Source organism: Neoarius graeffei, chromosome 19 (genome assembly GCF_027579695.1).
Source record: "Neoarius graeffei isolate fNeoGra1 chromosome 19, fNeoGra1.pri, whole genome shotgun sequence".
Lineage (NCBI taxonomy): Eukaryota > Metazoa > Chordata > Actinopteri > Siluriformes > Ariidae > Neoarius > Neoarius graeffei.
The window spans coordinates 15,970,831-15,995,746 of NC_083587.1; the positions used below are offsets into that span (position 1 = coordinate 15,970,831).

General features: G+C 42.3%; 1 protein-coding gene across 4 annotated transcripts in view; it reads left to right on the forward strand.

Annotated features, from left to right (window-relative positions):
- pola1 (polymerase (DNA directed), alpha 1) overlaps window positions 1-24,916 on the forward strand; it is a 107,024-nt gene that overhangs the window by 9,872 nt on the left and 72,236 nt on the right. The window contains exons 5-27 of one of the 4 annotated variants that reach the window (XM_060899737.1): window positions 276-388; window positions 482-544; window positions 1,273-1,374; window positions 1,481-1,619; window positions 2,786-2,839; window positions 5,644-5,803; window positions 5,912-6,084; window positions 6,231-6,343; window positions 13,981-14,094; window positions 14,181-14,255; window positions 14,343-14,481; window positions 16,066-16,220; window positions 16,341-16,425; window positions 17,477-17,538; window positions 17,630-17,719; window positions 17,803-17,919; window positions 18,026-18,201; window positions 18,299-18,428; window positions 18,513-18,632; window positions 18,728-18,824; window positions 18,915-19,039; window positions 19,576-19,728; window positions 19,837-19,959. In XM_060899737.1, coding sequence (XP_060755720.1) covers window positions 276-388; window positions 482-544; window positions 1,273-1,374; window positions 1,481-1,619; window positions 2,786-2,839; window positions 5,644-5,803; window positions 5,912-6,084; window positions 6,231-6,343; window positions 13,981-14,094; window positions 14,181-14,255; window positions 14,343-14,481; window positions 16,066-16,220; window positions 16,341-16,425; window positions 17,477-17,538; window positions 17,630-17,719; window positions 17,803-17,919; window positions 18,026-18,201; window positions 18,299-18,428; window positions 18,513-18,632; window positions 18,728-18,824; window positions 18,915-19,039; window positions 19,576-19,728; window positions 19,837-19,959 — 2,678 coding nt within the window. The remainder of the gene's footprint in view (window positions 1-275; window positions 389-481; window positions 545-1,272; window positions 1,375-1,480; window positions 1,620-2,785; window positions 2,840-5,643; window positions 5,804-5,911; window positions 6,085-6,230; window positions 6,344-13,980; window positions 14,095-14,180; window positions 14,256-14,342; window positions 14,482-16,065; window positions 16,221-16,340; window positions 16,426-17,476; window positions 17,539-17,629; window positions 17,720-17,802; window positions 17,920-18,025; window positions 18,202-18,298; window positions 18,429-18,512; window positions 18,633-18,727; window positions 18,825-18,914; window positions 19,040-19,575; window positions 19,729-19,836; window positions 19,960-24,916) is intronic. The other 3 variants (XM_060899738.1, XM_060899739.1, XM_060899740.1) reach the window with 3 other exon arrangements.

Consider the following 24,916-nt stretch of genomic DNA (forward strand, 5'->3'; position numbering starts at 1 on the left):
TGACCATAAAATACTCGATAGTTACGATATAATAATTTTATGTATCTCTCACAGAATTTTCGGAGATATATCGAGTATATTCAATATATCGCACAGCCCTAGTCTGAATCTTCGCTTCATATATATATTTTATTTTCAACTAGCCAGTCGGGCTGCCTAGTGACAGGAATTACCCGCCAAATGACAAATTAAGTCGCCTCGGGCGACCGGACCACCGCGAATTTCAAGCCCTGATATATAAATATAAACCCTTTTGTTTCTTCTGGTCATAACAGACAAATCTGGTGCTAAAGGAGGAGACTGTAAGAACGCTAAGAAAGTATCTGTGAGCAAACCCAACAGCATCAAGAGTATGTTCATGAACAGCAACGTCAAAAAACCCGTCGAGGTGAGTGATCACATGATGGAGCATGTTTAATGCTTCGTATATACATGCGTATCATTGTTATAATTGTTTATTCCATTAATGTTTGGGTTGTAGAAAAATGTGGACCTGTCCAAAGATGATCTGCTGGGAGACATTTTGGAGGATCTTCATTCTGAGGTGAGGGGTCTGATAGGGCGGAGAGGTTTTTTCTTTAATTTATATTTCTTCACCACATTTTTTGGTAGACATGTAAGAAATATAAGGAATAAAACACTCCATGTGGACACTGGAGACTCCTGTAAACAAAGAGTTAAATAAATGTCTTTTTATAGAAAACATCACCATGACAACTTTTTTTTTTTCAAATAAGATTATTATTATTAGAGTATCTGATGTACAAGTCGCTGTGAATGAGCTGTTGCTATAGAAACAAGAGTATTAGAATGAGCGCTGTCTGTCTGTTGCCATCCTCATCGTTGAGGGTCGGTGATCCAGGAAGCTATCACCTATCTTCCCTGAATTCTCTTGGGTGATTTATTGGACCCAAACGCTCATCTGGTGGCAGGTACACTTAAACACCTATGGGCAATTTAGACGAGCCAATCAACCGAATCCACGTGTCTTTAGACTGTGGCCCTCGCTGGCCACTGGGCTCAAACCCAGAACCTTCTTGCTGTGAGGTGACGGTGCTAACCACGACACCGCTAACCACGACACCACCGTGCTGCAGAGTGCGCGCATTAACACGTTAATATAAACCAGTGATTTCCAGGTGGAGAAAATGAATCAACCCGTTCTGACCAATCAGAATCCGGAATTCAACAGAATTAAAGCTCTGGATAAAGTCATTGCTGACATGATGTGTGCCGTTTTATTTTATAATATTTTTTTCTTCTCTCATTCAGAAGCCAGTGCTTTTTACTCCACCGCCCGTCATCACCCTGAAGAAAAAGAAAGCCCTGGGATCACCCATGAACCCTTTCTCCATCAAAGCAGAAATCCCCAAGGTCGTTAGTGTCCTCTTTCGTTAATTCATAATTACATTTTTAAAAACAACCCTGGTTTTTAATGGCACAAAGCTCACGTTTAACGTCGTCCTTCTTCTCATCACAGGAGTCACCTGTAGCTCAGGCGTCAAAGCCCAAGCATGCCGTGATTCGCCCGCCTCCGTCTGACCTCACGCTTGAACCAGCGTCTAAACCGCCATCCTCCATCCACCCCCAGAAACCCAAGGTGGAGGAACCTGAGGAAGGTATTCACCTCTTCTCCATTTCTGCTTTTTCAGTTTTAGCCATTTGCACAGTAATTAGGGTTTAACTGAAACATGAGAATGATGATGCTAAAATCTAAAAAAAAAAATATATATATATATAAAATTTCCAAACGCATTCTTTAAAGGTGTGTTATTAGGTAAGATTTGTGAACAATGGGTTTCTGTGGGTTCACTGGTTCGAGTTGAGCCTGCCCCTATTTCCACCCGTGTGCACAAAGCTCCGCCCCAAAACTAGAATTTAACCAGTTCCCATTTGAGAGCACAGTCATGACATCACTTTCAGGCAAACTCAGACACCCAACTGCTTTGAAAACCATGTTACAACTCTATAAACGTTCAACTTGTGAAAGGATGCGATTGTCCGCTGGGGGCGTGTTGTCTGTAAAATGACTGACAGGAGGCCAAATACAAACATACACTCCAGATAAATACATGATGCTCTGATTTTTAAGAATGAACATGAGGTGAATTTGATTAAATAAAATGAAATTTCTAAACATTTCAACTAAATTAGAATATTTCTGCAATAATGTTTAAGAACACTCTCTATAACCAGTGTTGTCGTCGAGTCACTAAACCTCAAGTCCGAGTCCAGTCTCGAGTCCCCAGTGTTCAAGTCCAAGTCATTAAAAAAAATTTCGAGTTGAGTCCGAGAAGGCGGCACGGTGGTGTAGTGTTTAGCGCTGTCGCCTCACAGCAAGAAGGTCCTGGGTTCGAGCCCCGTAGCCGGCGAGGGCCTTTCTGTGCGGAGTTTGCATGTTCTCCCCGTGTCCGCGTGGGTTTCCTCCGGGTGCTCCGGTTTCCCCCACAGTCCAAAGACATGCAGGTTAGGTTAACTGGTGACTCTAAATTGACCGTAGGTGTGAATGTGAGTGTGAATGGTTGTCTGTGTCTATGTGTCAGCCCTGTGATGACCTGGCGACTTGTCCAGGGTGTACCCCGCCTTTCGCCCGTAGTCAGCTGGGATAGGCTCCAGCTTGCCTGCGACCCTGTAGAAGGATAAAGCGACTAGAGATAATGAGATGAGATGAGTCCGAGAACAAGACTCCAACTGCACCATGTGATGGCGGCTGTTTCAGCGCCATTAACATTAATTTGTTCCTGAACATGATGTATGAACAGGTGAATGTGCTTCTCTTCATCAGGGAGTGTGACGTATTCTGTCAGAGATGGTCGGGAGACGGCTGTAAGTGCAGAAGGTGTGTTTATTAATACAAGTAAATACAGATAAACAATCCAGAACGGCAAGCGAAATCGTAAAACGGTGAAACAGGCCGATCGAGGCGCAAACAGGCTATCGTCAACTCAGCAGAATCAAAGACGAGAAACAGGAAATCAGGGACCAGGAAGCCAAACAAGGAAATAAGGCTTGGTAACATGTCAGCAACGCAACTCAATACTTCACAAAGTAAGTGTGTTTTTACGGTTTTTAGACAGGCGCGCTGATTGCGCCTTAATCCTGTGTAAGTCGTTCACAGCGTGCGCTCGAGAGTCCGTTTGGCGCACACGCTGGCCAGAGCGTGCCCGAGAGTCTGTCTGATGCATGCACAGGTGTGACACTCCTGCACGAAATTAGTACAAAAATGAATGTAGATATAAATATCTTGTGCCAAATTATTATGGCATGTTACAAAAAAAATAAAGAAAAAAAATGAGTCCTCGTCTCCAATTTACAAGTCCGAATGCAGTTAATGCACGAGTCCGAGTCATCAGTGCTCAAGTCCAAGTCAAGTCACGAGTCCTTCAAATGAGGGCACGAGTCGGACTCGAGTACCACAAGCCTGTCTATAACACTGTATAACTTTAAATTTCAGATTAATTTTTTTTCCAAATATTGATTTCTGCTTGAGTTGTAGAATTTTTGAAAAAAAATTCAAGGATTTTTTTTTTTTTTTTTAAATGACTGATTTCTAAGCCATTGCATAAATTCTTGGATTTATTTTTTCAACCTAAAATGAAAAGATGCTCTAGAAAACTTATATACAGTGCCTTGCAGTAGTATTCCTCCCCCTTGGTGTTTGTCCTGTTTTGTTGCATCACAAGCTGGAATTAATATGGATTTTTAGAGGGTTCGCACCATTTGATTTACACAACATGCCGACCACTTTAAAGGTGCACGTTGTCAAGTTTATTTGTATAGCGATTTTAACAATAAACATTATCGCAAAGCAGCTTTACAGAATTTGAATGACTTAAAACATGAGCAAATTTTATCCCTAATCTATCCCAGTTTTATTGACCCCAGTCTTTCATTTGAAACTCACTTTTTTTTTTTAAATAATTGTGACACAAACAATAATTAAGACGGAAAAACATAACTCTGGCGTGTGCGTAAGTACCATTTAAAAAAAAAAAAAAAAGGGGGAATACTTTATGGAGCCACCTTTTGCTGCAATTACAGCTGCAAGTCTCTTGGGGTATGTCTGTATTAGCTTAGCACATCTAGCCACTGGGATTTTTGCCCATTCCTCAAGGCAAAACTGCTCCAACTCCTTCAAGTTAGATGGGTTGGGTTGGTGTACAGCAATCTTCAAGTTATGCCACAGATTCTCAATTGGATTGAGGTCTGGGCTTTGATGAGGCCATTCCAAGACATTTAAATGTTTCCCTTTAAACCACTCCAGTGTAGCTTTAGCAGTATGTTTAGGGTCATTGTCCTGCTGGAACGTGAACCTTCGTCCCAGTCTCAAACCTCTGGCTGACTCAAACATGTTTTCCTCCAGAATTGCCCTGCATTTAGTGCCATCCATCTTTCCTTCAGTCCTGACCAGCTTTCCTGTTCCTGCAGATGAAAAACATCCCCACAGCATGATGCTGCCACCACCATGCTTCACTGTAGGAATGGTGTTCTCAGGGTGTTGGGTTTGTGCCACACATGGCATTTCCCATGATGGCCAAAAAGATCAATTTTAGTCTCATTTGACCAGAGAATCTTCTTCCATGTGTTTGGGGAGTCTGCCACATGCTGTTGGGCAAACTCCAAATGTGTTTTCTTAAGCAATGGCTTTTTTCTGGCCACTCTTCCATAAAGAGTGTACGCCCCGCCCACTCTGTGGAGTGTACGGCTTAAAGCGGTCCTATGGACAGATGCTCTGCAGCTCCTTCAGTGTTCTCTTTGGTGTCTTTGTTGCATCTCTGATTAATGCCCTCCTTGCCCGGTCTGTGAGTTTTGGTGGGCGGGGCCTTCTCTTGTCAGGTTTGTAGTGGTGCCATACTGTTTCCATTTTGCTATAATGGATTTAATGGTGCTCCGTGGGATATTCAAAGTTTGGGATATTTTTTATAACCCAACCCTGATCTATACTTCTCCACAACTTTGTCTCTGACCTGTTTGGAGGCTCCTTGGTTCTCATGTTGCTTGCTTAGTAGTGTTGCAGAGTCAGGGTCCTTCCAGAACAGGGTGATTTATACAGACATCATGTGACAGATCATGTGACACTTTGATTGCACACAGGTGGATTTTAATCAACTAATTATGGGACTTATGAAGTGAATTGGTTGGAGCAGCTCTTATTTAGGGGTTTCATACAAAAGGGGGTGAATACTTATGCACACTCCAGATTTCTGTTTTTTCATCTTAATTATTGCTTGTGTCACAATAAAACAACAATTTTTATCTTTAAAGCTGTCGGCATGTTGTGTAAATCAAATGGCGCTCACCCTCCAAAATTCCATTTTAATTCCAGCTTGTAATGCGACAAAACAGGACAAACACCAAGGGGGAGGAATACTTTTGCAAGGCACTGTACATACTCCTCCCTCTATATGTATTATTAGTAACAGGAATAGTACTGCGACTGTTTTTGATTATATTTACTATTATAATAATTGTGAATATTTATTAATTTGATTGTGTTATTATGCTCTAAAAGATTCTGTAAGTCTATATTTTATGCATTATTTATTTTCACTAACCAGGTAATTAAACTGTATGCCTGTTATGCTATAAATTTCCTTAATGTTTGGCCTCTATGTATAATTATTGTCATTTCCTTCCTCTCAGCGTGTGACTCATTAGCTTTTGACGAGGTGGACTTTGATGAGCCGATGGAGCTGGGGGCCGAGCAGCAAGAGGAAACGGCAGCTAAAACAGAGACAGAACTCGAGGTGAAGCCCAGTGTCAAAATGGAGCCAAAAACTGAACCCAAGGATGAGGTGCTGATGTGAGTGTCCTTACACATCTTCATTAGTTCCCTGAATGTGGTGTGTGTGACTTGCTGATGAACAACAAGAAATCATCATTCCCCCCCCCCCCCCCCCCCCCCCCCCAGATCAGGCATGATGGGTGGCTCCTGCTGGGAGAAGATGGAGGAGGAGGTTGGTGAATCTCCTGTGGAGGTGCAGGTGGACTCCAGTCAGCTGCCAATGGTGGAGGGAGCTGATGGAGAAATGGTGTTCCGCTTTTACTGGCTGGACGCTTTCGAGGATCAGTTCAACCAACCAGGTGAGCCTTGTTAACAGCTTCGACCCTCTCTGTTCACCTCCAGCTGTGTTGTGAAGGTTTATTTATAGATTTATTCACGGTCACACTGGGGTGTACGGAGGATAAGAAACTTCCGCACTGAACTGTAAACCTGGTGTGATTCCTAGGCGTGGTGTATCTGTTCGGGAAGGTGTGGATCGAGTCGGCTAAAGCCCACGTCAGCTGCTGCGTGGCCGTGAAAAACGTTGAGAGGACGATGTATTTCTTGCCGAGAGAGCACGTGAGTTTTCACACGCTATTTTCAACATGGTCGTTTTAATAGCTCAGGTGTTTTAGAGGCGGTGTTATAGATTTAATGAACAAATCTGCCTGTATGTTGATTAATCTAAAGTTAATGCTGCTACATGTACAGTCTGAGCTGTTTAAAGGTAAGAAGGAATTCCAAGTCGCAGGGTGCGTTTACTTTGGGTTTTCATCATCAGAGTTGGGACTAGGAGAATGTTTTAGTCGAATGTGTTCTGACCTTATCCTGACTATAGAGTGCGTATTTTCTTCCCTAAAACTCCTGCAACTCCTCAAATCATTTAAAATAAATATTCCTGCTTTGTTTGTGGAAGGACTTTTCTCCTTTTTTGTTTCCTCTTAGACGCCGATTCAAATCCGTGTAAATGTATTTGATGAAATTGTGTTTAACCATTAAAACAATTAATAATACAGGGATGAGAGTTTTCCGCTTTTCGGCGGATTTCCGCTTTTTCTGAGTAAAAATCAACCTTTTTATATTATGCCAAATCCGTTGAGATTTTTTTTTTTCATTTATTGAGTGGGGGTTGGGGTATGTTCCTTCGTGCTACTCAAGCGTAATTCATTCCTACGATGATGTTACATGTGTACATTTTCGCCATCTTTAGTCTCGCTAAGTCTCGCGGTAGAATACGTGTTATCTACAATGTAATTGGCCAAAACATCGCTGGCGAGAACATGATAGCCAATCATAACAGTTCTTACAAGAGTGTGGGAGAGAACAAAAGCCAATCATAACAGTTCTTACAAAAGTACCCGCATCTGTTCTATTTTATCGAAACTTGCACATGTTCATCGTCGCTGCGCTTCAAAAATGCGTTTCTCTTTCGTATCGTCTTTTTTACTCAAAATGCCGAATACAATTGACAAGCGAGACGAAGCGAAGGTAGGTGAAATCGATGCTGGTATAAAAAACAGAGAGAGGACTGACAAGCTCTTGTCTTTGGCCAAAAGGCTGAAGAAGTCGTCGAGATGATGAAATGAAAATGAGAAGTGACTGTGAACTATAAATAATTGTATAAAGTGTACATAGACATTATCCCATCAACTTAGCATTCGTTTGATTTAATCCATTGAACATGTATATGATGGTCAGTAAATCTGAATTAATGCTGACCGTTTTGAAAACTTAAATATTTCAAAAGACTTTTTGAAGAAATCATATGCAACTAATGAGGACATAGGGTGACTGACCTTTTCTCCCTAAAAATTTTTATTTAATATATGAACATTTTGATAATTAATAAAACTTGCATTTAATGTGAATTTAGTTTGTCGTTTTTGTTGATCATGAATTATAACCAGACCCTTGAATGTAGAATGTGATTTTATTTTGAATTCAAACAATACTCCTATTGATTTGAAACATATTTTCATGTAAATATATAAAAAAGACAATGGAGATATATATATATATATATATATATATATATATATATATATATATATATATATATATATATATATATATAATTTTTTTTTTTTTTTTTTTTATCTACTACAGCTCAGATTGCAGGAAAAGTGGTTTGTAAGGCCTTTATTTTTCAAAATTTTCCGGGGGGGCATCTTGAAGCGCCATCTTGTTTTCTGCTTTTTTGATGACCACCCACTCTCATCCCTGATGATAATAATGTGTGTGACTTGTTGTAATCGTGTTTATAATTACGTGAACAATATTATCCCCCGCTGGCCGAAAGGCCTGAAGAGGGATTACGTCATGGCGATGTCTGTCCGTCCCGGGAAGGGTACTCACCTTCTGAAATCAACTCCTTTCACAGTTTTTGGAGGAGTTTCACCAAACTTAGGAAAAGGCATTGTGATATGTCGGTAATACGCATATTGTTATTTTGTTCAATTCAGTCGCATTTTCCCCAGAGTTACAGCCCTTGATTAACAACCTTGTACTTTGACAATTTCATGAAGGTGTGTTTTTTTCCTTCTGAAATCGACTCCTCTCTCAATTTTTGGACGAATTTCTTGAAGCTTGGCAAAAGGCCTTGTTATATGACGGTAATATGCAGATTGCGATTTAATTTCATTTATGAAAAATTTCCCAGAGTTTTGACCCTTGATTAAATCACTCGTACTCTGACAATTTAATGAGGGTGTAGGTTCTTCTCAAATCAACTCCTCTCACAGTTTGTGGAGGAATTTCACCAAACTTGGCAAAAGGCTTTGTTGTATGACCGTTATACACATTTTGTTTAATTTGGGCAAATTTTGCCAGAGTTATGCCCTTGATTATTAACAAACTAGTACTTTGGCAGTTTCATCAAGGTGTGCTTGCTTTCTGAAATCAACTTCCTGTACAATTTTTGGAGGAATCTCATGCAATTTGGCAAAAAGTTTTTATCCCCTGCTGGCTGAAAGGCCCGAAGGGGGATTATGTCGTGGCGTTGTCTGTCCGTCCCGGGAAGGGTGCTCACCTTCTGAAATCAACTCCTCTCACAGTTTTTGGAGGAATTTCACCAAACTTGACAGGATTCTTTGTTATATGTCGGTAATATGCGTATTGTAATTTCGTTCAATTCAGTCGCATTTTACCAGAGGTATGCATGGTTACCCCAAAGAGTTTTAGCGTGTCGGGCCCGATACGCTTGCTCTGCCTGCCGATACGCTTAGTCGCTTTAGTTAAAATCCGATACACTTAGATTTATACTAATACGTTAAATTTCCTACCCACAAGTAACTAAATACATAGGAAAGCAAATAACAGAGCCATTTACATATTGATTGATTGATATTTGTGTTAAACAAGCGGTCTTTTTTTTTTTTTTCTCTGTTTGTGCTGATTCTGTCAAAGTAATATGTCCGCGTGGTATGATGTCAGGCTTTTAAATGACACCTTGGCCAGGCCGTTTAACAGTGTGCCCAAATTAAATGCGCCCAAATTAGCATCCCCAAATTAATCGAGGAAAAAAGGGCGCATCTTTATCACACCTTGATCGTTCCGACTTCCGATCAAAACAATTAAGTTATTTCCAAAATCGACCAAAAATCTCAAGCAAGCGACGGAACATTACCTATAACCCACTCAGAAAGGTACTAGTCTCTTTCCTGATCGGCGGAAGTTGGATTCCTGAGGTTTGATTGGTTAAGGCATCTGCCATTGACTCGTATGCTAGCTTGGATTTTCTGGAAGCCGCGAGGACGGCCCATTACTACAGGACGCTCACACAACAAGCAAAGTGACACTTATAAGAGCCGCCGTCTGGCAAGGCTTCAGCCCGAAAGCGAGAAACAAACTGGGCCTTTAGACCGATTTTTAAGTGCAAGGCAAGGCTCATCAATTACAACACTACCACTCCCAACAGCAAGCGTGTCCAACTGCAACAACAAGACTTCGGGAGATGACAAGGTGCGTCCAATAACAACTCCTTCCTTTGTTTACATTGAAAACGAAAGAAATTTGCCGTTGTCATTTTATTATAATACAGCATATATCACCAGAAGTCTATTAATAGACTTCTGATATCACACATCATCGATGAAAGATGAACCCTTGGAGAAACTACTGCGGATACGGCTGTTTCCCCTTTCACTGGAGGACAAATTCATGGAGGAGGTGGTCGACATATTTGACACGAAGTTCAATAAGGACGGACGTGTAAAATTACACTAGAAGTCTGAATGAAATGACAGATCTGGTTGTTTGAACACTGGTAGATACCATATGATAGTCTTTCAATTGACCTACAGCGCTGCCAGAGTTAAATCAAACAGGCTTGGTAGATAATAGCATACATGGGCTGTGTTGGGTTAGTTCAGCAATAGACTTGTACATGTGTTTGCGAGTCTAATGTTCATAATACTCATACTTAGGAGATTTTTGTTTTATGTATTTTGGGCATATTGTTTACTTTTTGTTCACCACTCCAGTAGCAAACGTCAGTGTTTCTTCGCATGTTTTATATTTAATTTATTGTTCGTATGATATAATCATCTTGTGCCAAATATTCAGTGTTCTGTATGAGACTCGTACTAAGGAGATTTTTGTTTTGGGTATTTTGGGCATATTGTTTACTTTCTGTTCATTATTCCAGAAGCAAACTTCAGTGTTTCTTAAACCTGTTTTATAATATATGGCGGCACGGTGGTGTAGTGGTTAGCGCTGTCGCCTCACAGCAAGAAGGTCCGGGTTCGAGCCCCGTGGCCGGCGAGGGCCTTTCTGTGCAGAGTTTGCATGTTCTCCCCGTGTCCGCGTGGGTTTCCTCCGGGTGCTCCGGTTTCCCCCACAGTCCAAAGACATGCAGGTTAGGTTAACTGGTGACTCTAAATTGAGCGTAGGTGTGAATGTGAGTGTGAATGGTTGTCTGTGTCTATGTGTCAGCCCTGTGATGACCTGGCGACTTGTCCAGGGTGTACCCTGCCTTTCGCCCGTAGTCAGCTGGGATAGGCTCCAGCTCGCCTGCGACCCTGTAGAACAGGATAAAGCGGCTAGAGATAATGAGATGATGTATAATATAAATTTACTTTATAGTTCATATGATATCTTGACATCTTGTTGTGCCAAATATTCAACATTCTGTATGAGACTCATACTAAGGAGATTTTTGTTTTATGTATTTCTCGCTATGCTCGTTTGCGCAGTCGCTTCACTCCTTTGTGTCCAAATTAGTGTAATCTAAAGGCCTGTATGTAAACAAACTGTAATCTGTTGGCTATGTCAAGATCATGTGTTCAAACCGTCCAATAAAAATATCAAAAGAAAACGTCAGACATCCCGGAATTTTCCGATTCATTATAAGCGATCTCACTGGCTGCCGATGTCATCCCGCACCAGACGGACAAAGCCGACTGATTTTAATCACAAAAGTTTGACCTAGTCTAGTATCACTATGGCTTCGATCAAAGATTGGCTGACTAAACATCAACAAACCCACGTGAGTGATGGCGCACAAAACCAGACAACTGTCACAACGAAAACGTCAATTTTGATCACAGCGACTGGCTCAAAAAGTACAACTACTCTGTCCACCGCCACGATGATGACAGCTGGCACTACAGTGTCTACACCAGCGTTCTCTCAGTGCCAGAATTGATCAGGCCTATGATCGTCCTTCTCCCCGTCTCTCTCCTCTGTGCTGGAGTCGAGCTGACTGACCGGATACGTCCTCCCTGTGTCCAAGGGGAATTAATCTGCTTTAAAGGAGGAGAAAACTTAATTCATTAGTTTGGGTTTGCAGAAAGATTATGTACTTATAAACACTCTCACGAAATGAAGTTGTCCAAATGTTTCAAATGTAGCATAATTTCAAATAATAATCATAAGCATTTTTGGCAGTGTGATGTCACTGGGATCCATTTAACAAAAGAAGGCTCCGGATTATTCTTTTGTTAAAGGCTCACAGTGACATCACACTGCCAAATACGCTTATCATTATTATTTGAAATTATGCTACATTTGACACTTATAAACACAATCTCTTCATGAATGTTTTTATAAATACATAATCTTTCTGCAAACTTCTCATCTCATTATCTCTAGCCACTTTATCCTGTTCTACAGGGTCGCAGGCAAGCTGGAGCCTATCCCAGCTGACTACGGGCGAAAGGCGGGGTACACCCTGGACAAGTCGCCAGGTCATCACAGGGCTGACACATAGATACAGACAACCATTCACACTCACATTCACACCTACGGTCAATTTAGAGTCACCAGTTAACCTAACCTGCATGTCTTTGGACTGTGGAGGAAACCGGAGCACCCGGAGGAAACCCACGCGGACACGGGGAGAACATGCAAACTCCACACAGAAAGGCCCTCGCCGGCCACGGGGCTCGAACCCAGGACCTTCTTGCTGTGAGGCGACAGCGCTAACCACTACACCACCGTGCCACTCTGCAAACTTAAATGTATGAATTAATTTTTTTCTTTTCCTTTAAATGTTTTAATCTTAATCTAGTCCATTTAATAAAGTGCCAAACTTTAAACTTTATAATATGCAGTTGCCTTACTTTTCTTTTCAGTGTATCTTAGTTCTACATATATTACGGTAATTGCATCAGAAACTTTCTAAATCATTAGTTATACACTACCGTTCAAAAGTTTGGGGTCACCCAGACAATTTTGTGTTTTCCATGAAAAGTCACACTTTTATTTACCACCATAAGTTGTAAAATGAATAGAAAATATAGTCAAGCCATTTTTCTGGCCATTTTGAGCATTTAATCGACCCCACAAATGTGATGCTCCAGAAACTCAATCTGCTCAAAGGAAGGTCAGTTTTATAGCTTCTCTAAAGAGCTCAACTGTTTTCAGCTGTGCTAACATGATTGTACAAGGGTTTTCTAATCATCCATTAGCCTTCTGAGGCAATGAGCAAACACATTGTACCATTAGAACACTGGAGTGAGAGTTGCTGGAAATGGGCCTCTATACACCTATGGAGATATTGCACCAAAAACCAGACATTTGCAGCTAGAATAGTCATTTACCACATTAGCAATGTATAGAGTGCATTTCTGATTAGTTTAAAGTGATCTTCATTGAAAAGAACAGTCTTTCAAAAATAAGGACATTTCAAAGTGACCCCAAACTTTTGAACGGTAGTGTAGTTATACAGCAACTTATTTTAAGGTGGCAGGTCTTCGGTTCAGATCCCTTTGTGATCAACAGGAGGTCATGATGATCGATTCTCTTCATTGGATTGCGTAAGATGGAGCAAACCACTGTTCATATTTTCATGCACATTTTTGTTACAACACGACTTGATCAAAGATAATTAAGGGATCCCCGTAGATTTTCAATCCATCATATACCTGAGTAATCTAGAACAAAACAGTTTAACTTGCATGTTGAACTTTTAAGGTGAAATTTCAAATGTGTATACGATAATACTATTTAGGTCAGAAATCATTGAAACACTGATAAATCTATCCTATAATCATGGATCTAAAACCTTTCAGACCCTGAAGATGCACCTGAGAGCATCCATTTTCAAAAAATTTTCTGGGGGGGGGCATGCCCGCCGGACCCCCAGTTTCGCTTCGTGCCTTCGGCACTCCCTTTCACGCCGTTGGCGCTCAATTGTCTGTGTATTATCATGCCAGAATTTAGGGCTTTAATTTTTTTCTGGGGAAAACTGGGTATGGCCGAGTTGCCAGCGGGGGATGTTGTGCTCTCCGAGCACTCCTTGTATTGATCTTGGATTCGGATTAAATCGGCCTCCTGGAAGTTTTATTTGAAATTTTATTCACGAGGGCGGCACGGTGGTGTAGTGGTTAGCGCTGTCGCCTCACAGCAAGAAGGTCCGGGTTCGACCCCCCGTGGCCGGCGAGGGCCTTTCTGTGTGAAGTTTGCATGTTCTCCCCGTGTCCGCGTGGGTTTCCTCCGGGTGCTCCGGTTTCCCCCACAGTCCAAAGACATGCAGGTTAGGTTAACTGGTGGCTCTAAATTGACCGTAGGTGTGAATGTGAGTGTGAATGGTTGTCTATGTGTCAGCCCTGTGATGACCTGGCGACTTGTCCAGGGTGTACCCCGCCTTTCGCCCGTAGTCAGCTGGGATAGGCTCCAGCTTGCCTGCGACCCTGCAGAACAGGATAAAGCGGCTAGAGATGATATGAGATTTTATTCACGTCACCTTATAAATAACTTTGTAATTTGTCAAACAGAAAGTAAACCTGGCGACTGGTGAGGAGACGGATGTTCCTGTTGGAATGATGGACGTCTACCAGGAATTTAACAGCCTCTCGGAAAAATACAAAATAATGAAGTTCAAGTCCAAGGTAGGTTTACGTTACACCATCCTACTCCCTTTTTTTTTTTTTCCCAAATATAAAATTCACTCTGTGGTGTTTTCCTGCTCTAACAGAAAGTGGAGAAGAACTACGCCTTCGAGATTCCGGACGTACCTACGCAGTGCGAGTACCTGGAAGTGCGATACTCTGTGAGTGGTGCAGCGTGGCATGTGCAAATATTTTGTGACTTTTTGTTTCTGCGTGTTGCCTGGTTTTATTTGCTGCGTGTCCTGTAGGCCGAGATGCCCCAGCTGCCTTCCAATCTAAAAGGCTCCACTTTCTCCCATGTGTTTGGGACAAACACCTCCAGCTTGGAGCACTTCCTCCTCAGCAGGAAGATACGAGGACCCTGCTGGCTTGACGTTAAGGCTCCTCGTGAGTCATGTATTAAATAAACTACTAGTGCATCTCAAAAAATTAGAATATTGTGAAAAAGTTCAATATTTTCCATCAGTTATTTAAGAAAGTGAAAATGTTATATATTATAGACTCATTACACATAAACTAAAATGTTTCAAGCATTTTTCTATTTTAATTTTAATCAGTATGGCATACAGTACAAAAACATAAAAAAACCCATCTCAAAATATTAGAATATTTCATTTCGAGTTTGAGTAAAACAGTATGAACACAGTGTATCTCTGTCTAGTTCAGTACACACAACCACAATCATGGGGAAGACTGCTGACTTGACTGTTGTCCAGAAGATGATCACTGATGCCCTCCACAAGGAGGGTAAGCCACAAAAGGTCATTGCTGAAAAGGGTGGCTGGAACAGGTGCACAAGCAACAGGGATGGCCGCAGTCTTGAGAGGATTGTCAAGAAAAGTTGATTCAAGAACTTGGGAGAGCTTCACAAGGAGTGGACTGAGGCTGGTGTCAGTGTATCAAGACCCATCACGAACAGACATCTTCAAGAAAGGGGATACAACTTTCGCATTCCTAATATCAAGCTACTCCTGAGCCAGAGACAATGTCAGAAGTGTCTTATCTGGGCTAAGGAGAGAAAGAAATGGACTGTTGCTCAGTGGTCCAAAGTCCTCTTTTCAGATGAAAGTACATTTTGCATTTAATTTGGAAATCATGGTTCGAGAGTCTGGAGGAAGAATGGAGAGGCACAGAATCCAAGGTGTTTGAAGCCCAGTGTGAAGTTTCCACAGTCTGTGATGATTTGGGGTGCCACGTCATCTGCTGGTGTTGGTCCACTGTATTTTATCAAGTCCAAAGTCAACACAGCCATCTACCAGGAGATTTTAGAGCGCTTCATGCTTCCATCTGCTGACGAGCTTTTTGGAGATGCTGATTTCCTTTTCCAGCAGGACTTGGCACCTACCCACAGTTCCAAAACTACTACCAAATGGTTTGCTGACCATGATATTACTGTTTGATTGGCCAGCCAACTTGCCTGACCTGAACCCCAGAGAGAATCTATGGTGTATTGTCAAGAGGAAGATGAGAAACACCCAACCCAAAAATACAGATACGCTGAAGGCCACTATCAAAGCAACCTGGGCTTCAGTAACACCTCAGCAGTGCCACAGACTGATCACCTCCATGCCACACCGCATTCATACAGTAATTCATGGTAAAGGAGCCCCAACCAAGTATTGAGTGTATAAATGAATATACTTTTCAGAAGTTGGACATTTCTGTATTGTAAATCCTTTTTTTGATTGATCTTAGGGAATATTCTAATAATTTGAGATACTGGATTTCTGATTTTCATGAGCTATAAGCCATAATCATCAAAATTAAAACAAAAAAGGCTTTAAATATTTCACTTTACATGTAATGAATATAGAATATATGAAAGTTTACCTTTTTGAATTAAATTATGAAAAAAAGGAACTTTTTCATGGTCTTCTAATTTTTTGAGATGCACTAGTAGAGAAAAATCCTCTTCAATGCACGAAGGGGAAAATATCAGTGATGTAATATTGATCTAATCGTTCCGTTCAGAGCTGTGCAGTCAGCCGATGAGCTGGTGTAAAGTGGAGGCCATTGCTCTGAAGAGCGACCAGATCTCCGTCGTGAAGGACCTGCCGCCTCCTCCACTCATCGTCATGTCCATCAGCCTGAAGACGGTTCCCAACCCAAAGACCCACCACAATGAGGTGAGGCAGATAGTTCTTGAAGGAGAAACTCCTTTTTTTTTTTTTTTTTTTCTCCTCAGGTCAGTGGATCGGACTGTACAGTTGTAGATTTTGATTTCTTCCTGTTTTTGTGTTCTACAGATCGTGTCTCTGGCTGCTCTTATTCACTACAAGTTTCCTCTGGACAAGGCGCCGCCACGCATCCCTTTTCAGACTCATTTCTGTGGTGAGTGACACGTGGTAAAATAATAAATGAAGAAATACAGACTGGGTTTGTATTTAAGGTTAAAAATTTAATTTGGATGCAGAAGTGAAGGGATTCAAATTCAGTCCCGTGTCCTTTCACCAGCACGTTCATTTTGTACTGTTTGTGCCCTTTTTTTTTTTTAAATCTGCATAATTTATTAGCAGTCGATCACTACGATTATTTATCATTTTATCGTTGAGCTGCCATTTTGTTTGTTTGTTTGTTTATTTTTCTGCATTTTAAATCTGTGAAATGTGCTGCACTATTAAAGCAAGCTGTGACCATTTATACAAGAGTTAAATCCGATCCACAAACCTGATTGGAACGAGCGGCGTTCCGAGAGCGCTGGTATTTAGTAGCCTGGGCCCGCCCATCCTAAGTGTGACGCAACACGGGGGCCTGTTGCGAACTTAGTCTGGCAAGGCAAGCTATCTCCAGCTCTTCCAAGCTCCCGAAAAATCGGGAGCCGATCAGCTCTGAGCATCTCCAACGGCCCTGGGTAGAGGCGTGTTCAAGGCAGTGACGTAGTAGAACTGCGACCGGAAGCCATAGATTGTTTACAGAATCTATGCCGGAAGCGCTTCATTCACTAGAAACATTACGAACATGGAGCAGCGGCAAGCCTTTGACACAGCGGTAGATGCTGTATTGAAAGCATTCAACGGGAAGTTCTCATTGAAAACGGAGCAAAGAGCAGCCCTGGAGGTATTTATCTCCTTCCTGTTACTCAAGCAGTTTCCGTCGCGTCACATACGTCAGAGGAAAGAGTGATGTGATTGGTTTAAGCTTCATCACAGCCTTTTCTGGCTTCGACCAGTAGCAAACTGAGGCATTTCAGGGAGGCGGGTCAACCACGCGCTTTGGGAAACGGTTGGGCTTAATATCTTTGCCAGACCAAATGCTCGCAAAGCTTTGAAGTTGCGTTAGCCAGACTAGGTATTTAGTACCGTGCGTATTCACGATGTAAAATTCCAAATCTAAGCCTCATTTGTTTGCTTTCCTGGTCCTTGTGCATGTTTTCATGTTTCAGTGGTGAGCAAGCCCACAGACTGCATCTACCCCTACGACTTCAAAGATGCAGTAAAGAAGAAGGTGAGCTTTGTGTGACGTCAGTCAGAGGTATTTGTGCACAAAAATCGTTTGACGTTTTACGAGCGTACTCTTCCTGTGTTTTGTTTCCCAGAACGGGATTGTAGAGATTGCAGCGACAGAACGGACTCTCTTGGGCTTCTTTTTGGCCAAGTTGCACAAGATCGATCCTGATGTTTTGGTGGTGAGTGCGATGCGTCTTACAGAGTAGTGGTTGCAGTTATGGTGGTATCTTGAATTGTGATCAACTCTTGTTAATTCTGTTAGGGCCATGACATCTTGGGCTTTGACCTGGAAGTGCTGCTGCAGAGAATCAACATGTGCAAGGTGCCCTTCTGGTCCAAAATAGGGCGGCTGAGGCGGGCCAACATGCCCAAACTCGGGGTGAGACAACAATCGTTATTTGTAAAAGCAGCATGATTTTTTTTTGTACGTGGTGTTCATTGGGCGTGCACTAACACCGGAGCTGATCTCAAACTGTTCCTCTCAGGGTCGAGGTGGGTTTGCGGAGAAGAGCGCCGCCTGTGGCCGTCTCGTGTGTGACGTCGAGATCTCTGCCAAGGAGTTAATTCGCTGTAAGAGTTACCACCTGACTGAGCTGGCAGCACAGATCCTGAAGACCGAGCGAGCTGTGGTGCCTCCTGAGAACATCAGGAACTTCTACAGGTAGATGGACTGCATATTTAAAAAATTTTTTTTATTATTATTATTATTATTAATAGTTTTATTGATGTGATGTATTAATTTAAGTTTACACTTTCAGTGACTCTCCTCACCTGCTCTGCCTGTTGGAACTCACCTGGATGGATGCCAAGCTCATCCTGCAGATCATGTGTGAGCTCAACGTGCTTCCTCTGGCGCTTCAGATCACCAACATTGCCGGCAACGTCCTGGTGAGCTTCGTCCACTAACCTGTGCGCTCTTAGACGCTAGCTAATGGTGCGTTTGTGTTAAATCCACACTGCTGTGTTTTAAAGTCTCGGACGCTGATGGGCGGCCGCTCGGAGAGGAACGAGTACCTGCTGCTTCACGCCTTCCACGAGAGGAACTACATCGTTCCAGACAAGCAGTTTATGAAGAAACATCAACATGAGCCTGTATGGAGCTGTTAGATTTTTTTTTTTTAAATTCTACTTCCTGTGATCGTCCTTTTCATCCTTTTTTTTTTTTTTTAAATCTCTCTGGGGATTAGGGTGAGGAGGAGGACGTAGATGCAGGGAAGAGCAAGTCGGGAAAGGTGAGGAGGAAGGCTGCATATGCTGGAGGTCTGGTTTTGGAACCTAAAATTGGTAAGTGTTTAGTCAGTGTATCCGTGTGTGTGTGTGTGTGTGTGTGTGTGTGTGTGTGTTTTTTTTAAATTTTTTATTTGTTTTCTCCAGGTTTTTATGATAAATTCATTCTGCTGCTGGACTTCAACAGTCTGTACCCATCAATCATCCAGGAGTTTAACATCTGTTTCACTACGGTTCAGAGAGGGGCGTCTGGCTCACGCAAAAATATTGAGGTGTGTGTGGAGCGTTTTATAGAGTAAATGTGGACGCCAGGTCGTACCACAGTGTTGCTAAATTCTCAAATCTGAAGCTGTTGATTTTATTTTCTGTAACATGGATCCGACTGTAGTTCCTGCGAGAGTCATGCACTCATTCTAATGTTACCGTTTCTATAGTAACTGCTCATTCACAGCGACTTGTACGGCAGACACACTCTGAGTAATGTAATAACAGGCTGGTTTTTTATTTATTTATTTATTTATTTCTTAAATGTGTTATTTAACAAAGAAAAGCCTATCATCTGGAGCTTTCTTTAAGGGACTGCTTATTGAACACGATCTAAAATGCGATTGTTGTCAAGTAGCTGGCGCCGGAGTCGTAAATCACTTCATGCTGTTATAGGAGAATAATCAACATCGTAATAGTAACTGGAACCCTGCTTCATCATTTCACCCTGTCGTGGATCGTTTTCCCGGAATAGCATGCTCTGTGGCGTGTTATTCATTACTTTGGATCGTTTTATATCCTCATAATTCCCATGTTGATGAAGCAGGACCAGGATGCGGATGAGATTCCGGAGCTTCCCGACCCGGATCTGGAGATGGGCGTTCTTCCGAGAGAGATCTGTAAGCTGGTGGAGCGCAGGCGGCAGGTCAAACAGCTGATGAAGCAGCCCGATCTAAACCCTGACCTTTACCTGCAGGTCAGTGCGCACTGCTTTATGCTGGGTTGGAGATTATTTTTGTTTGATTTTTATTATGATTATCTCCCTTTTTTTTTTTTTTTTTCTTTCCCTCCTCCTCCTATGCAGTATGATATCAGACAGAAGGCTCTGAAACTCACTGCTAACAGCATGTACGGGTGTCTGGGCTTCTCCTACAGTCGCTTCTATGCCAAACCTCTGGCTGCTCTGGTCACACACAAAGGTAGAGAGGTGAGTTACACTTCCTGATTCCCCCCACCTTTTTTTTTTTTTTTAATATATAAAGAGAACACTGACTTTCACAAAACTTCATTATTTTATTTTCTTTAAAGCGCAGTTTAATGCTGACTTCCGTATGTATTTTGAGCTTTCATATAGAATGTTTAAAAATTGTGTAATACTTTTTTTTTTTTAAATAATGGGTCTATCATTGCAATTTAGGATTTAATTTTATATTTGAAGCGTGACTAAGTAAATACGCAGGGCAAGTGTCGATAACCGAGTGTGTGTGTGTGTGTGTGTGTAAATACATGCACAGAAAATGTGCTTAAACTTATTTTTATTAAGATGAAGAAAATGTGAGTTTCCTTTCCATTTCTCACATTGAGCCACCAGGGGGCAGCACAAACCCAGATTTCCACCACGGTCACTTGTTTCACACTGCCCAGCCCTCAACACTGCTCCTACCCCCTTCTCCCACCTCCTTTTGTGTATTAAGCATTAACAAACCATTTGATGCCCTCCGTTGCTTTTTATACCCTCAAACCTTTCATCAGCTCTGCGCTCTCACGCTCACGGGCCTGAGCGGCTAATGCTACATTCACGTTCAGCAACCTGAGATTATTTCTATACAGCGCCATAACAGTTCTGCGTCTCTGTTCCTGACGTGCGCAGGCTTCTTTACACTTCTCTCTTCCACCCATTATAGTCATTTTAAAGGGGCTGTAGTGTGCTAATGAGCGTGAGGGATGGTGGACCTGTGCGAGGTGAGATAAAGACGGCTGGTGTTGAGCCACTTTGTTCATGCTAATACGCAGCTCTCAGTCTGGCTCCATGGCACAAATTACTCTAATTACTCCCATTATGATATGCGCTTACTGCTGTCAGCTGCTGTAGTATGGGTTTTTCTCTCTATCTCTCACTCTTTTTTTCGTTTTTGGACTGCCAACTAAACTATATTCATCTGAAATGAATGAGAATGATGGTGGTGAGAGATTTGGCGTCTGGCACACCTCTGCATTTTACCCCATGATGCGATTTGAATCGTAGCGTCTGCATTTGCGTGAAGATTGATGCGATTTGGGCCTCGCTGCCTGGTTTTCCTGGGATTTCTAGTGATGGTTTCACACATGCAGCGTCAGCTGAGTTTGAACAGAACCCTGGCGTGTTTTCATCCTCACTGCGCTTCTTTTAAGGAACACGTACACACAACAAGCACATGCAGGTCCGACGGAGAGGTGGGCTCGAGCCGCTTCAAAATCAACTCGAATGAGAAAGCGATTCAACTCACAAGACAGGAAGGGCGCAGGGTTTATTTATTTATTTATTTATTTATTTATTATAAAAGCTCAAGCTGAGCTAATGTTGCATAGATACAGACAGAACAAAAGTACCCTCAAAACCCGAAACGGAACAACGGTACCATGTGTGAAATGTGGCCACTTCTGCCCCATTTTAACATTTGTGTTGTGTCTGGGTTTTCCAGTTTCCTCCCACGTCCCAAAAACATCCGCGTGCGAGTGTGTGTTTTTTGTCGGACGGCGTCCATACAGCGTTTTCGGGACAAGCTCCAGATCCATCGCAACCCTGATCAGGATAAACTGCTCCTTAAAAATGAGTGGGATTTCATCCTAAATGCTTCTAAAGAGAATCAAATTGGGCAATCTGTAAGGAATGAAACTTGTACAAGTCCCTGTGAATGAGCCGTTACTATAGAAACCGTGACGTTTAGAGAGGCGCTGCTGTCAGAAAATTAATCAACGCCTTCTGACGAATCAGAACTGCACTGTGGTATGAACTGCAGTATTCTGCACATGCAGTAACGTTATCACGTGGCATTATGACGCAAAGGACAGCGGTGCAGGAAAGTTGTCGAGTCTCGGAATGTTTGGCTTTATGCATAAATAATGGCACCCCTGTATCTCCTTAACATTCTGATTCGCTTGAGCAAAGAGTTCCTTCTGAAAACACTACTGAAACCGGTCACCAAGTGGAGACTGTGAGTAAAATTTACCCCTTGGGTTAAGGAAGAGTCGGGAAGTCCCCCTTCTCGCCATCCAGCCTGGTTTAGTGTTTTAACTAACGGAAGCAAGGAATGACTCTGAGCACTCTGACCTTTCTAGGGAAATATTTGTTCTGTGGTGAACCTTGTGCTGGCCTGGCATGCAGAGCATGGCACAGAACATGGCTTAGTGTTACACGTTGTGATTGATGTGCCTCTGTTTTATTTCGGGACCTTTGTGCCGAGGTTTGGTGTGAGGTACGAGGCTCCAGCTGAGCGTGGGGTGGGGTGGGGTGGGGGGTGCTTAATCGACCGAGGTGGTTGTGGAGTTGCTGATGGTTGTGGAACGTCAGTGAGCGTGACCTCTGGCCTGCCCCTCGTCTTCCTTTAGTTCCAGTTTGGAGAAGTTAAAGAAGGGGGATAAACTAATCCTCGGTATTCCGTCCTGTAAAAACAGATGAGGCTCGGCCGAGTTCAGCTGATACAGGAGACGTGGTCCAAGTCAATCGCTGCTTTTCTGATCCGATACTCAGAACCATCAAGGCCATTTTTAACCTTTCCTGGAATAAAGCATAAGCAGTGGCCCACCTCCCAGGGGTTATTACTTCTGTCTTTAGTGGAGGATTTTCTCCTGATGTTACTGGACTTAACAAATAGTCACGGGGCCCGGGGACATTTTTGGATTTGATGATGACAGTCAGCCTGTTGAGCTTTATTTAGTCCAGCGTGATGAGTGTTAAATTAATGGCTTCTCCACAACGTGTTAGTGGCGGTCTCATTCCTTTCAAACCCCGTTTCAAATTTAATTCCTCAAAAAATAAAACGGAGGGGAAATTTGTTGATTCAGACAAAAAGACTCTTCAGTATCAAACACCAAGTGTTTTATTCCTCTTGTACCGCAGGAGTTTTCAAACGACTACAATTTTTATTTATTAAAGAAGGCGTCCCTCACCAGCCTCGCTTCTTTTCTCTCTATTAAACTTGCTAAGAAACCGTGAAGTCCTGAAGACTTTTTTTTTTTTTCCATGTCAAATTCAAAGTATCTCTGACTGTTATAAAGTGCCGACACTGGAGACTCCTTCCATAAAAGTTAAACAAACCTCTCCTCCTCCCTGTTATCAGTCACAGATCATGTAGAGGGTCCGCTATAGAAAGTCCTGCGCTAGTTATTTCTACAGAAACCATAACTTCATAGAAGGAGCTAAATCCCCAAATGGCTTTTCGTGTTTATCTATCTATCTATCTATCTATCTATCTATCTATCTATCTATCTATCTATCTATCTATCTATCTATCTATCTATCTATCTACACTACATAAGGTACTGTAAACCGCCAGATTCCGTTTGAGATTCAACCCCATGTATATAGATTTTTATTCGGACACTAAATCAATCGGAGTGAGCCAGAACGTTTAGGAAACCCTCATAAATTCATCCAGACATTTCTCTCACGCACACAATCTCTCCATCTCTCGTTCTCACCTCCAGTGAGTTTAACGCTCATCATAAAAGTGTCCCGGGTCTTGAATCACAGCGTCAGCCTGAATTACAATGGACTTGTCAGCAGTGTGACGTGAGCGCAACAGGATCCTGGTCAGACTGGTTGAAATCGGTTTAATTGTCTCCAACAGTGGCTTAATTTTCGAAAGAGCGAGCTGGGGGTTTTCTCTGATACTGATACGCCTGACTGTAAAAGGTGCAAAAGATCTCCTCACTCTGCATGCGCTGGGGCTTCTCCTTCTCCTTTTTGTTCTCATAAACGGGTTTATTGGAGGTGAATCAGTGAATAATACGTGGGTGTGGTGCCATGCTTCAGGCCCTGATGAGAACGCAGTGCAATAACGTTAGCGTTCTGACTGTTTTGGAAGGAGTCAGTTTTCTGTATGAGCATAAAGGCAGGGTTTTGATCATTAATGCAACAATTTTGATGTTCGTTGCTTAATGAAGTGAGCGAGATCAATCCAGATATATAGGCACGACATCGATTACTCACTTCCTGACAGCAGATAATTCATTTGACAATTCTCTCTCTCTCTCGATTACCATGTGATTTCCCTCCTGTCTTGAAGATGCTAAACTTCTAACTGATATGCGGTACTCACACTGGAGACTCATGTCTCTAAATGTTCACGTGGAGCGTCCACAGATTTCACTTCCCAGTATTTTGTATTGCCACGTTCGAGATGATCCAGTTCGGTCTCAAGATCTCCAGTGAAAATGTTCGCACATGAGGGACTGCATGGAAAACGTAAAGGAAAGCGAAGAGTCTTGGGACGGTTTGGATTCCAATAAATTAATTTCATCTGACCGGGTTTTCGAAGAAAAAACAAAATCCGAAGTTAGATGTTGTACCTGAAAGTAACCTACTTCCTTTGGAGCCAGGAAAGCTGGACACTGCAGTAACTACAGTTTGTGCAGTTAAATATTTTATAAACCAAAACTTGAAAGTATTTTCTCCTTCGCCTCCACCTCCATTCTGTTACCCTGGTGAATTGGTGATTTCTTCGGAATTAAAGTCTGTATCCGAAAGTAACCAGATGCATAGTGTTATTTATTAAACTCGTATTCTGGGGGAAAAGGTTTTTTTCTTTAATTATTATTATTTTCAGAATGGACAGATGGGGAGAGTTGGAGCAGTTCATATAGATGAAAGTCTTCCGGATTTACCCGGAAATCCGGATATTTGACAAAACTCTTGAAAATCTCCGGTTTCCCGAATGGAGAAATTTTATTTTTTGGATTTTTCAAGTTCCTAGACGCGGCGTAATACTTCGTGTCGTCCTTGCATGGGCGCGGTCCTTAAATAGCCCAAACATAGTTCATTGATTAAAGACAGGTGTTCTTTGTTAATGGCGCGCATGCCGGAGTTTGTTAGCGCGCCTTCAGGTGCACGAGCTAAGGCGCGCAGGACTGACACCGTTCTGCGCAAGCACAACACAATCGCACTAGAAAGCCTGTTCAAGCTG